The sequence below is a fragment of the Thalassophryne amazonica genome, chromosome 13 (genome assembly GCF_902500255.1).
Source record: "Thalassophryne amazonica chromosome 13, fThaAma1.1, whole genome shotgun sequence".
Taxonomy (NCBI): Eukaryota; Metazoa; Chordata; class Actinopteri; order Batrachoidiformes; family Batrachoididae; genus Thalassophryne; species Thalassophryne amazonica.
The window spans coordinates 85796491-85811438 of NC_047115.1; the positions used below are offsets into that span (position 1 = coordinate 85796491).

The following is a 14948-nucleotide window of genomic DNA, read 5'->3' on the forward strand; positions in this document are numbered from 1 at the left end:
TAAAGTGTGACCTACTATTGCCTCCTTTCATCCAGATCCATCATCACAGACACACTGGTGTCCAAATTCGATGTCCTTGTTTTGGAAATACTTTAATTCCTTATTGTAGAAACTGTTTGTGAATAAATGCAGCGTTTTTGAAGAGGTCTCTGTGTAATACAGTATGTTTTCCATCCTGCTGCTGCTTTGTCACACCACCGACAAAAAGGGGGGAAAAAAACACTTATTTTAAAAGCTGAAAATGTTTTATTAGTGTCACAGTGCTTCATTTATTCATGATCACTGTTGACAGCAATCTGTCATTCAGCTTTCTTCTTGTGACAAAGATACATCACCGTCAACAGAGTTGGGACTTCATGCTTAAGCCCCTTTCACACCGGGTCTGCTTCGAGTTGCTTCATGTGGCATCATGACGACGCAGGAATGTCTGCGTCAGGTGTGCGCAGCATGGGGGCAGAGAGGAGGTGAGGACGCAGAGGAGTCTGCAGGCAGTCTGGCTGCAGACTGTACACTGATTTCTGTTCTAGTTTATATTTGTTCTTGTGCAGGTCTGCACTCTGATTTCTGTTATAGTTTATTTTTCTTCCTTTGACTGCGAACACGATGCAATTTGAAGTGGGCCCGGTGTGAAAGGGGCTTTAGTCTCGTGACATTTAGGCACCACTGCGCATGCGCACTCAGAATGTAACAATGGTCCATTGGGGTTGGGGCAGTAGATAAATAAATAAAAACCCACAGCAGAATTAACATTGCTTTCAAGGCAAAGGGTGGTCACACCAAATATTGATTTATACAAATAAAAATTATTCATCACTATCAATGTACAGTGCTGCCCACCCCAGTGAGTGGCTAAAATGTTTGCACACCAGTGTATAACCAGATTGCTCTTGATCACAGTGTTGAAGGTTGTCTTTTTTAATTGTACAGTTTATCAGCCTGACACCTTTGGTCCTGTGTGTATATTTTCTTGTTCCCAGATTGCTGCTCAGATCTGTCGTCAAGCCGGCCTGGTGCAGAAGCCAAAGGATACAATGGACTACAGTGCTGACAACTTTGCCATCGTCTTTGCAGCCATGGGTGTAAGAAAGGAAACTGCACTTTAAGCCAACACCCCCCTTTTGCAAAACTAATCTCCCTCTTAACCCTGACGTGACACCCTGTCGCCTCTTTCCACCCTTGTGTCTAGCTTTTATTCACCAGGTGATTTAACATTTAAGTCCCCCTTGTTACTTCTGCACCTCTGAGCAGATCCCCGGCTGTGAAGACAGGTTACTAATTCAACAGACCTTTTAACAACATCAGCCCTGAAGTATCAAATTCTCTGCTTTTCAGTGTGTTGTAATTCCCCATTTGTGACAGGTTGACCAATGCCAAACACACACACACTTTCACACACTACCATCAGTTGCAAAATGTTAATCCCTCCATCTTCCACTTCCCCTCCAAATTACACGCCATTGTGGTAAACATAGTAGGAGAGATGAAATGTGCATCTTATTTTCAGGAAACGGTCTTAAAAGGGATTTAGGGATTTTTCTAAGGTATTAAGTCCTTATTTATTATGTAGTAATGTACTTTATGTTCCTTGTATGACGTGAACAGAGGACATCATAAAATGACCTTTAAAGTCATATAAAACTTGTGTTTTAAACTTTTACAATTAAACAGATACATCACTAATGAACCAAAACATTTCCTTGGATGTGTCCATTTTAAAAACATTTTTGGTAACATTTTACACTATTGTAATTAGACCCTGATCAGTAAACTGGCAAGCTGATCTAATCCAGTTGTATGAGCTACTTGCAGATAACTCTGTATCTGTGTTAATAGTGGCAGATAAAAAATAATCAAAAAGAAACAGTGATGGAAGATCAAATATGGAATGCAACACTTTGTATTTCAATGTGGCCTGTCTCATTGACAGATTAGTTTTTAAAAGAACTCATTTTACTATTATTCGCTTTTTATTCTGAAATATTAGCCTAACAGTTTAATTTCATGGATGGGATGGTCATCGAATGGCAGCATTGCCTACGATGATTTTAAATCTGTACAGAGTGCAAACCCCACCCCTGCCACATTTCTCCATGTAATACAGAGTTGCGTCAAGAAGGGTATCCGGCATAAAACCTGTGTCAAATCAACATGCCGATCTATCTTGGATTTGCTGTGGCAACTCTGAGTGCAAACAAGGGAGCTGCTGAAGGGACTTACTTACAGTGATGTTTTATGAGATACAGCCATTTGCACAAATCATCAAACCTAAAATTGACAGAACCATTATAAAAACCATTCATGAAAAAATAATACAAGTTTACCTCTACTCCCTGTCCCACGGCCTCTGCATCAGGCACAGCTCTCTGCCTGACACAGCTTAGCCATTTGCTCCACAAGATTAAATGCTGTCTATGCACTATTATGAATCATGATCATGAATAACTGTTAAACATTATTCATGATCTATGCAGAACATCAAATAATATACAAATAATGAATGCTTGAGTTCAATGATACAAATATTTCATGCGAAGCCTCGTTGAATGGTATGTTCCAGCTTTCACCAAATTAAATATTCATTCCACTGAAACAATGTAAAAACATTCATTATTTGTTGTATATAATGGCTAAAATAGATCCTTGTCATTTGATATTTTATTAATTCATAAACAACAGAAAAGGGATTTACATTTTGGTGTTCCATTGCTGCTAAAGTCCAAATTGTGACGTGTAGTCCAGTGATGCAGTGCACTGACTTCAGACTTCCATAAAAAAGACTTTGTGTAGTTCCTCAGTCCAGCCAAAAATCACATCAGCTTTTCATCTGAACAGTTCTTCATGCATCCAGACGGCTTACAGCGGAGTGGATTTTGTGGATGTGTGTTACAAGAATTAGCAGTGTCATTTAGCTCAATCAAATCGTCATCTCGGTAGTGTCATTGTCCCCCATGCGCACGTGCACACACAAACAGGTCGGCACTTGTGCGCGCATGTACTACCAAGAAAAGACTCTGTACATCCTCAGTGCAAAAAAAAAAAAATCATGTCAGAATTTAGTCCAGCTTTTCATTCTAACTTCCTGCTAACAGCCTCCAGACAACGCTGTGTGTGTGTGTGTGTGTGTGTGTGTGTGTGTGTGTGTGTGTGTGTGTGTGTGTGTGTGTGTGTGTGTGTGTGTGTGTGTGTGGAGTGCAATGGTACCAAATGTATCGAACCAAATTTGCACTCTAAATGGAACCAAACCGCACTCAAAATGCAACGCAACACAAATCGGAAGAATAATCCATGTCATGTGACATACAAAGCACCAGTCAAATGACAACATATGACATTTGCATCATATTCAGCTTTGACTTAAGTGGACTCATTGTGGCTCTTACAATAGATAGAAAAGACAAATCTTAGAATTATTTATTTCATTCTGCTTTGCATAGGCCCATTGATGTCTGAGAAGGACTCATCATATGGAGAAAATGACCCATTAGGCACTGAGGGGCCTTTAGCCCATACTAGCCTTTAAAAATATGAATCGCTGCCAATAATAAAAAATTTTGCCATGTTATCTTGATGAGGACTCATTACAAAATCTACACAAAAATAAATGTTCAGGAAAGTATTTGTTTATACTGCATGTTTCTATGGGGGAAAAAACAAAAGAATATTGGTCAATATATTGGCATATCAAATTTTAGAATCACCACATATCAAAATCAGTACTGGCCTTAAAAATCTTCCCCAGCTCTAACCAAAATCAGTTTTTTTCAAATGAAAATATTGCAAACTGAACTTGACCATGGGATTGAGGTACCACTCCCAATCAAAAGACTTCTTAATACTCTTGAAGTAACAGAAGGAAGTAGTGTGAAAAATTATAGGCAGTTGCAGTATCTTATTATCTTGCTGTGTCAAATCATCAGATTGTTGTTTCAGTGCAGGCAGTTGAGATATTGAATGTGTAGTTTCTTCTGAGATACAGATAAGGACAAAATTATTGGCCCCTTATGAAATTTAACATAGTGCTTTTCTTTAACAGAGCAAGCAGTTTTCAACACAGCATTTCTAAACATCCTAGTTTTATTTGTGGTGCCTACATTATTTTCCTTTGCACTCATATACAAAATTATTTCACAAAAACCAAAAACTGCCTAATAATAAATAATCTATATTATAATAGCCTTGTGGCCTCTGTGTGCATGTATGCGTATGTGCGTGCATGTGTATCAATCAATCAATCAATCAATTTTTTTTATATAGCGCCAAATCACAACAAACAGTTGCCCCAAGGCGCTTTATATTGTAAGGCAAGGCCATACAATAATTATGTAAAACCCCAACGGTCAAAACGACCCCCTGTGAGCAAGCACTTGGCTACAGTGGGAAGGAAAAACTCCCTTTTTACAGGAAGAAACCTCCAGCAGAACCAGGCTCAGGGAGGGGCAGTCTTCTGCTGGGACTGGTTGGGGCTGAGGGAGAGAACCAGGAAAAAGACATGCTGTGGAGGGGAGCAGAGATCGATCACTAATGATTAAATGCAGAGTGGTGCATACAGAGCAAAAAGAGAAAGAAACAGTGCATCATGGGAACCCCCCAGCAGTCTACGTCTATAGCAGCATAACTAAGGGATGGTTCAGGGTCACCTGATCCAGCCCTAACTATAAGCTTTAGCAAAAAGGAAAGTTTTAAGCCTAATCTTAAAAGTAGAGAGGGTGTCTGTCTCCCTGATCTGAATTGGGAGCTGGTTCCACAGGAGAGGAGCCTGAAAGCTGAAGGCTCTGCCTCCCATTCTACTCTTACAAACCCTAGGAACTACAAGTAAGCCTGCAGTCTGAGAGCGAAGCGCTCTATTGGGGTGATATGGTACTACGAGGTCCCTAAGATAAGATGGGACCTGATTATTCAAAACCTTATAAGTAAGAAGAAGAATTTTAAATTCTATTCTAGAATTAACAGGAAGCCAATGAAGAGAGGCCAATATGGGTGAGATATGCTCTCTCCTTCTAGTCCCCGTCAGTACTCTAGCTGCAGCATTTTGAATTAACTGAAGGCCTTTTAGGGAACTTTTAGAACAACCTGATAATAATGAATTACAATAGTCCAGCCTAGAGGAAATAAATGCATGAATTAGTTTTTCAGCATCACTCTGAGACAAGACCTTTCTGATTTTAGAGATATTGCGTAAATGCAAAAAAGCAGTCCTACATATTTGTTTAATATGCGCTTTGAATGACATATCCTGATCAAAAATGACTCCAAGATTTCTCACAGTATTACTAGAGGTCAGGGTAATGCCATCCAGAGTAAGGATCTGGTTAGACACCATGTTTCTAAGATTTGTGGGGCCAAGTACAATAACTTCAGTTTTATCTGAGTTTAAAAGTAGGAAATTAGAGGTCATCCATGTCTTTATGTCTGTAAGACAATCCTGCAGTTTAGCTAATTGGTGTGTGTCCTCTGGCTTCATGGATAGATAAAGCTGGGTATCATCTGCGTAACAATGAAAATTTAAGCAATACCGTCTAATAATACTGCCTAAGGGAAGCATGTATAAAGTGAATAAAATTGGTCCTAGCACAGAACCTTGTGGAACTCCATAATTAACTTTAGTCTGTGAAGAAGATTCCCCATTTACATGAACAAATTGTAATCTATTAGACAAATATGATTCAAACCACCGCAGCGCAGTGCCTTTAATACCTATGGCATGCTCTAATCTCTGTAATAAAATTTTATGGTCAACAGTATCAAAAGCAGCACTGAGGTCTAACAGAACAAGCACAGAGATGAGTCCACTGTCCGAGGCTATAAGATCATTTGTAACCTTCACTAATGCTGTTTCTGTACTATGATGAATTCTAAAACCTGACTGAAACTTCAAATAGACCATTCCTCTGCAGATGATCAGTTAGCTGTTTTACAACTACCCTTTCAAGAATTTTTGAGAGAAAAGGAAGGTTGGAGATTGGCCTATAATTAGCTAAGATAGCTGGGTCAAGTGATGGCTTTTTAAGTAATGGTTTAATTGCTGCCACCTTAAAAGCCTGTGGTACATAGCCAACTAACAAAGATAGATTGATCATATTTAAGATCGAAGCATTAAATAATGGTAGGGCTTCCTTGAGCAGCCTGGTAGGAATGGGGTCTAATAAACATGTTGATGGTTTGGATGAAGTAACTAATGAAAATAACTCAGACAGAACAATCGGAGAGAAAGAGTCTGTTGTGAAAGTGTAGGAACACGGACCCACAACAGGGGGCGCAAATGAACGGACAATGGAGGAATCAAATAACACTGTTTTTACTGTTGTGAAAACAGGCACAACAACACAGCCGATTACAATATTGAGACTGAGTCCGCAGGTGGTACAGGCCTGGATGTAACCCCTGACGTCGGCCTCCAGGGACGGCCTCCAGGGACGCCCACCAGAAGCGCTGCCGGACGACTGCCACGGTTCTTCGCACCCCAGGATGACAGGAGAGCTTAGAACCGTGACAGAAGTCCAGAACTGCAGCCCTGGCTTCTGGTGGGACATAGAGTTTGTTCTTCGGTCCGGTTCCGGGGTCCGGGTCTCGTGTCAGGGCCTCCCGGACGGTCTTCTCCACGTCCCAGGTGAGGGCGGCCACGATAGCGGACTGCGGGATGATGGGATCCGGGGGATCCGACGACTCCGTTTTGACCTCATCTTCATGTACCCGGGACAAAGCATCCGATCTTTGGTTTTTGGTCCCGGGACGGTAGGTGATCCGGAAGTCAAAACGGCCGAAGAACAGTGACCAGCGGGCTTGCCTGGGATTCAGCCGCTTGGCGGTCCTGATATACTCCAGGTTCCGGTGGTCAGTGAAAACCGTGAATGGCACAGACGTTCCCTCCAACAGATGTCTCCACTCCTCAAGAGCCTCTTTCACCGCAAGGAGCTCTCGATTGCCGACGTCATAGTTCCGTTCGGCTGGGGTCAACCTGCGGGAAAAATAGGCACACGGGTGAAGGACCTTATCGGTCTTCCCGCTCTGGGACAGCACGGCTCCTATCCCTGAGTCCGAGGCGTCCACTTCAACCACTAACTGGCGACTAGGATCGGGCTGCACCAGAACAGGTGCAGATGAGAAGCGCCGTTTCAACTCCTTGAATGCGGCATCGCACCGATCCGACCAGGTGAAGGGGACTTTTGGTGAGGTCAGGGCTGTCAGGGGGCTAACTACCTGACTGTAGCCCTTAATGAACCTCCTGTAGAAATTAGCAAAGCCTAGGAACTGTTGCAACTTCCTACGGCTTGTGGGTTGGGGCCAGTCTCTCACCGCCGCAACCTTGGCCAGCTCAGGAGCGACGGAGTTGGAGGAGATGATGAACCCCAGGAAGGACAAAGACGTGCGGTGGAACTCACACTTCTCGCCCTTCACAAACAGCCGGTTCTCCAACACCCGCTGCAGGACCTGACGTACATGCCGGACATGAGTCTCAGGATCCGGAGAAAAGATGAGTATATCGTCTAGATATACGAAGACGAACCGGTGCAGGAAATCCCGCAAGACATCATTAACTAATGCTTGGAACGTCGCAGGGGCGTTTGTGAGGCCGAACGGCATGACCAGGTACTCAAAGTGACCTAATGGGGTGTTAAATGCTGTTTTCCACTCGTCTCCCTTCCGGATCCGAACCAGATGATACGCATTTCTAAGATCGAGCTTGGTGAAGATTTGGGCTCCATGCAGGGTGTGAACACCGAATCCAACAGGGGCAACGGGTATCGGTTGCGAACCGTGATTTCGTTCAGCCCCCTATAATCAATGCATGGACGAAGTCCGCCGTCTTTTTTACCCACAAAAAAGAAACCTGCGCCCATCGGGGAGGTGGAATTCCGGATCAACCCGGCAGCTAATGAGTCCCGGATGTAGGTCTCCATTGATTCGCGCTCAGGCCGTGAGAGGTTGTACAGCCTACTGGACGGGAACTCACTGCCCGGAACCAAATCAATGGCACAATCATACGGACGGTGGGGGGGAAGTGTGAGAGCCAGATCCTTGCTGAACACGTCGACAAGGTCGTGGTACTCCACCGGCACCGTCCCCAGATTGGGCTGGACTCTGACCTCCTCCTTAGCTTGGGAGCCGGGAGGAACCGAGGAACCTAGACACACCCGATGGCAGGTCTCGCTCCATTGAACCACTACCCCGGACGGCCAATCGATCCGGGGATTGTGCTTCAACATCCAGGGAAATCCTAAAACCACACGGGAGGTGGCCTGAGTCACAAAAAACTCGATCACCTCCCGGTGATTTCCTGACACCACCAGAGTTACAGGTGGTGTCTTATGTGTGATCGGAGGGAGTAGGGAGCCATCTAGTGCCCGAACCTGTACAGGCGAGGTAAGCGCCACCAGAGGGAGCCCTATCTCCCTGGCCCATCTGCTGTCCAACAGATTCCCCTCAGAGCCCGTGTCCACCAGTGCTGGGGCCTTCAGGGTTGAGTCCTCATAAAGGATCGTAACTGGGAGTCGTGTGGCAATGTGGGTGTGTCCCACGTGAATGTCTCGGCCCATCCCTAGCCCAGTTTCTAGGGGGCGGGCGTTGGAATTTAACCGCTCGGGGCAGTCTCTCATATGGTGCTCTATTGCACCACAAACAAAACAAGCTCCGTGGGCCCGTCTCCTCTGTGCATCTGGTGCCCTAAATGTTGCCCTACTCGTGTCCATAGCTTCGTCAGCAGGGGGAGCTGTGGCCTCACGGAGCGCAGGGGCCGTGGAGCGTGGGGAAGGCGGAGCGCGGTCGGAACCGGAAGGGAGAGGGACGGCGCGTGCCCGGCCACGCCCTTCGTCTCGTTCCTGCCGACGTTCTTCTAACCGGTTGTCTAACCGTATGACAAGATTGATGAGCTCATCTAAATCCCGCGGTTCGTCCTTAGCCACCAGGTGCTCCTTAAGAACCAAAGACAGTCCGTTTACAAAGGCGGCGCGGAGGGCAGTGCTATTCCAGCCGGACCTCGCAGCCGCAATGCGGAAGTCGACTGCATAGGCAGCTGCGCTCCGACGCCCCTGTCTCATTGACAGTAGCACGGTTGAAGCGGTTTCTCCTCTATTAGGGTGATCGAACACGGTTCTGAGCTCCCTTACAAACCCATCATATGTCAGAAGGAGCCGTGAATTCTGCTCCCAGAGCGCTGTAGCCCAAGCGCGTGCCTCACCGCGAAGCAGGTTTATTACATAAGCTACTTTGCTAGCATCAGTCGCGTACATGACAGGACGTTGTGCGAAGACGAGCGAGCACTGCATAAGAAAATCTGCGCACGTCTCCACACAGCCTCCGTACGGTTCTGGGGGGCTTATGTAAGCTTCAGGGGAAGGTGGGTGGGGTCGTTGAACGACCAGTGGAACATCGCTGTTACGCACAGGGTCGACGGGAGGGAGAACCGCAGCGGCGCCCGGGGGGCGCGCTTCCACTTGTGCGGCGAGAGCCTCCACCCTGCGGTTCAGGAGGACGTTCTGCTCGGTCATTAAATCCATCCGAGTCGTGAAAGCAGTGAGGATCCGCTGCAACTCACCGAACACCCCGCCCGAGGACGCCTGCGCGTCCTGTTCTTCCATTGGCCGTTCAACAGCCGGTTGACGCCCCTCGGGATCCATGATGCTGGCCGAGATATCCTGTTGTGAAAGTGTAGGAACACGGACCCACAACAGGGGGCGCAAATGAACGGACAATGGAGGAATCAAATAACACTGTTTTTACTGTTGTGAAAACAGGCACAACAACACAGCCGATTACAATATTGAGACTGAGTCCAATAACAACGGTGTCGTGTGGGCAGGCTCGACGATAGGAGACGTCTGTCCAAGTCAAACCGGAACCAACCCGATTTCCTCTGCCACCGAACCCCGGGAATACTGGAGCCGCCAAGTCCCGAATCCCCAGGTGGCCACTGCCTCCGCTCGTCGGATCCGGTACTGCTGGCACGGAACAAAAACAGTCAGGTGTGGATGCGGCTGCACCCAGTAACACGGAGGGTGGAGAGTCCACCTCCACCTCTCGTTAACAATGATACAGGAGTGTAGGAAGGTGAGTACTTATCCAAAAGTTGTTCAGTAGTCAGCTGTCCTACAAATGCTCCACAAGAAATACAACAATGGTTAGTTATATGTATGGGCAGAGATTGTTACCTCTTTGGTCAGGCGATATCCCGGCAAATGAGGTGGAGATGCCGTCCTGCTGATATACCTCCGTATTGATTGGGATCAGCTGTCTCCAGTGATGGATGACAGCTGTCGTCCTGGCTGCTCCCGTAAGGCGGCAGCGCCCTCCGGTGCCTGGAGCCCGCACTCCAGGCAGGGCGCCCTCTAGTGGTGGTGGGCCAGCAGTACCTCCTCTTCAGCGGCCCACACAACAGAGTCTAACCAAATACCGGCATCACTGAAAGCAGCCAAAGATAACGATACATCTTTGGGATGGTTATGAGTAATTTTTTCTCTAATAGTTAAAATTTTGTTAGCAAAGAAAGTCATGAAGTCATTACTAGTTAAAGTTAATGGAATACTCAGCTCAATAGAGCTCTGACTCTTTGTCAGCCTGGCTACAGTGCTGAAAAGAAACCTGGGGTTGTTCTTATTTTCTTCAATTAGTGATGAGTAGAAAGATGTCCTAGCTTTACGGAGGGCTTTTTTATAGAGCAACAGACTCTTTTTCCAGGCTAAGTGAAGATCTTCTAAATTAGTGAGACGCCATTTCCTCTCCAACTTACGGGTTATCTGCTTTAAGCTACGAGTTTGTGAGTTATACCACGGAGTCAGGCACTTCTGATTTAAAGCTCTCTTTTGTAGAGGAGCTACAGCATCCAAAGTTGTCTTCAATGAGGATGTAAAACTATTGACGAGATACTCTATCTCACTTACAGAGTTTAGGTAGCTACTCTGCACTGTGTTGGTATATGGCATTAGAGAACATAAAGAAGGAATCATATCCTTAAACCTAGTTACAGCGCTTTCTGAAAAATGTAAATGTTATTAAGAAATGATCAGACAGAAGGGAGTTTTCAGGGAATACTGTTAAGTCTTCTATTTCCATACCATAAGTCAGAACAAGATCTAAGATATGATTAAAGTGGTGGGTGGACTCATTTACTTTTTGAGCAAAGCCAATAGAGTCTAATAATAGATTAAATGCAGTGTTGAGGCTGTCATTCTCAGCATCTGTGTGGATGTTAAAATCGCCTACTATAATTATCTTATCTGAGTATGGTTTCGATCGCAGAGAAACTGGGGACAGCTGAGATTTTTCCTGTTTGATATGCTTATGTGTTTTGTGTCAAGGATGAACGCTACCAAAATGGAACATTGATAGGACGAATATTTTAGGAGAAACTACGGATTTTATCTAACAACACTGGACAATGGACGTTGATAATTACGTTCTGGATTCTCACACCATTCCAGCAGGGGGCAGTAAATCATCTATTTATTAAAAGTGTGCGTGCGTGCATAATGTGTAGTTAGTAAGTTCAATGTAAGTGCCTAATATAATTGTAAATAGGTTAAAAATACATGGATGACACAAGAAAGTGAAAACACTTTATTCCATTGTGGTCCATTTAAAAATCAAATGGCAAAATAGAAGTTAAAGTAATAATAATAAGAAGAAATAACAATAGTGTGCATATAATAAAAATCTAAATCATTTTTAAATACATTAAGACAGTAAATTAATATTGAAAAATTCTGTAATTAACAGGCAATAATAGGGTTGATCCACCAAATTGTTTGATCCACCAACATCAATAGCCTTTTTACTTAATGATTCCCTTATTGGTCCTTCAGTTCACATTATGCCGGAGCGGGTGTTGTTTTTGAGGGTGTTTATTGGGAAAATGATAATTTCTCTGTTGATTGCAGACCTGCTATGCAGTAGGTCTGCTTGAAGGTTGAACCAACGAAGCACCGCTTTGACACGCTGCTTCATTGGTTCTCTGCTTCACTTTTTTCAGAAGCAGGAAGTACACAATTTCTTCATTAACTCTCCTCAAAGCCCTTTAAAGATCAAAGTCAAAGTCAATCGTGAATGACCTTTGTGCGGATTAATGTCATTAACTGGGAGTCTTGTCTTGTTGCAGTCAAGAAATTAGTCCGAGGGCCACCGGGTCCCCCCGGCCCCCAGGACTCTATGAGTGGGGTACTAAAATGTTCCTATGAATGTCCTCTTTCAGATAAAGGATGTTCCCAAGAACAAAATTGGGATGAACTACCTAATTTGCATAAAAACAAAATGCCCACTAACAACTTACCGAAAAGGGTTAAAATACCTATCTCTGCTCCTAGTAGAGATATCTGAGCACTTTAAAAGGCTAGAATAGGGTTTTCAAGCATGAGAAATTAAAAAATACACCTAGTCTTAGCAAATAAAACATTTTATTCAATTAGTAGCAGTAACCTGTCTTAGAATATGATAACGTAATGGCTATAATTACCACACCGATAAGTAATGTTATGTATTATACTAGCTTTAAACAGGTGCCATGAAGTGGCCCTAATTCCAAATACAATTAAACATTCATCATCCTACATTAATAATAGGAGCATCAGTATAATAATAGGAATAATAGGAGCATCAATATTCACAGAAAGAGTAATAATAGAACATGTCATTAAAGCAATTCTGGGTATCGAGAAAGCAACAACATTACACACAATATCCAATGCATTAAAAAACACATTGACTTGTGTATCAATATATAAAATGAATGTCATCCATGAGTATAGAAACAAAGTCATTGTCTATAGTAACATCACAACCAGAGTCTGCAGCTACATGTAAGAACTATATATAAACAAGACACACATTTCAATCTTCATCATCAGAGTCCAAGTCAGAATAATCAATTATTTCAGCATCAACAGATTAGTGTCATCCTCATTGTCACTTTGCAATTCTACTGATCCAAGAACATCAACAAGTTGCTGTGGGAGCACATTCTCATCACACCAGAGGGGTTCCAAATTCTCACCAGTCCAGCCATGGTTGCTGGGATCAGGAAGCTCTGGAAAGTTTTCATGGGATCGCTTCCAGATGCCGACTTGCCGACATCATTGCATTCTGGGAAGTGAATGATGCATATCTGCTTTTTGATGCTGTCTGATTCTGATTTGCTGTCCACTTTTTTCCTTTTCTTCGATGCCATCACTGTTGTCCATTTTCATTCTGATAATTAAAAACAGCCTAGTTAAAATGATAATACAATTAGGAAATAATTCAACTTTGAAAATGATGGATTTGAAAGTGTAAGCTTATTTTGTTGCATACATTTACATTTGAGCGCCTTGGGGCAACTGTTTGTTGTGATTTGGCGCTATATAAGAAAAAAGTTGATTGATTGATTGATTTACTGGATGAAGAAAGTTAATTGCTTTAATTTTTTATCTCATATAACCTTCAGGCAATATCATTTTCTAAAACTGACATAAGAGAAGAAACCAATATACCTCTTATTTCACTGAACAGAAGCAAGGAAATTCAATATGGTGAAGCAAAATGTTTGAAATTCAACTGGAAATCTTTCCTCAGGAACATCAAAATATTAAAACTCAGAAAACAAATCAAAAATTTAGTCTTAATCATAAACAAATTGTCAACATTAACAGTGTTACATTGTAATATTGTGAAGGCCATCTAGTAACATTAAATGTGTAGAACCTTTGTTACTTACACACCATCTTTAAGCTATGCAAAGTCCCTGAATTAAAGTAAAGAAAAAGCATGAATTTTGACCGTGTATGGAGGACATGGTAAACACAATAAAAACAAGTCAGATGCAGAATGTTCTTTTGTTTGAGTAGTAGATATTTCAAATGCAGAAATGTATGATAATACACAGGATATGTCTCATAAAATGTAACAAAAAAATTAACAATAGTACAAAAGTTTCTGTATGGACGACACGGCTGACAACCCTTCAAAAAAGGAAACTATACACATAATTTCAATGTTAACACATGAAAATTTATAAAAATGGTGTGCATTATTGAATTCATCATGCTTGAAAACCCTAATCTAGCCTTTTAAAGTGCTCAGATATCTCTATTAGAAGCAGAGATAGGCATTTTTTTGCTTTTCGGTAGATTGGTAGTGGCCATTTTGTTTTTATGCAAATTAGGTAGTTCATTCCAATTTTTTTCTTGGGAACATCCTTTATCTAAAAGAGGACATTCATAGGAACATTTTAGTACCCCACTCATAGAGTCCTGGGGGGGGTGCACGGGGGTCCCGGTGGCCCCCGGACTAAATGTTTTGTGGGACAAAGTGCTAAGCTCCAAACGCTGAAGTACAGACAACAAACTACAACCGACCAAAACTGTTTTTTTTTCTCCCAAATTGAGACGTCTTGCGTTCTTTATGAATTACATTCTGATCTGCAGTGCAGCCGGCTGCAGGAGCTCAGCTCACTGCCTGTGGAGTTAAATTTGTCTCATTAATATCTTAAAGGAAATGCTTTTGACAACAACTACAGATTTTGATTTTATTTATGTCCAGAGATCAAGGATCCAGTGACCAATTTCATTTTTATTTACTACAAGACTCAATAAAATGTTGACATAGAAAACCTATAAAGCCTACTTTTAGTACACAGAAAATTCACAAGAGGTGTTGATAAGGGAATTGATAAAGAATCGGATTGATAAGCGGAATCGATAATGACATCGATATTGATAAAGCCTTATCAATACCCATCCCTACACACCATTCCAACTCTTTATAGAAACTGTGCATAATTTATTACCACCCTTAAAAAATGTCAGCTACCTATTTTAGAAACTCTAACTAAACTAGGATGTTTAGAAATGATGTGTTGAAAATTCTTTGCTTTGTTAAAAAAAAAGCGCTTGGGAAAATTTGAAGAATATATTAAACTTTATAGGGTGTATAATAACTTTGCCCTCATCTGTACGTTGTGGTGGTACAAAAAAAGGCCTAATTAT

At 42.8% G+C, this 14948-nt stretch overlaps 1 protein-coding gene across 1 annotated transcript in view; it reads left to right on the top strand.

Annotated features, from left to right (window-relative positions):
- Positions 1-14948, top strand: part of atp6v1ba (ATPase, H+ transporting, lysosomal, V1 subunit B, member a) — a 199072-nt gene that overhangs the window by 132324 nt on the left and 51800 nt on the right. The window contains exon 7 of the mRNA XM_034184230.1: positions 978-1079. Within this exon, the coding sequence (XP_034040121.1) occupies positions 978-1079 (102 nt within the window). The remainder of the gene's footprint in view (positions 1-977; positions 1080-14948) is intronic.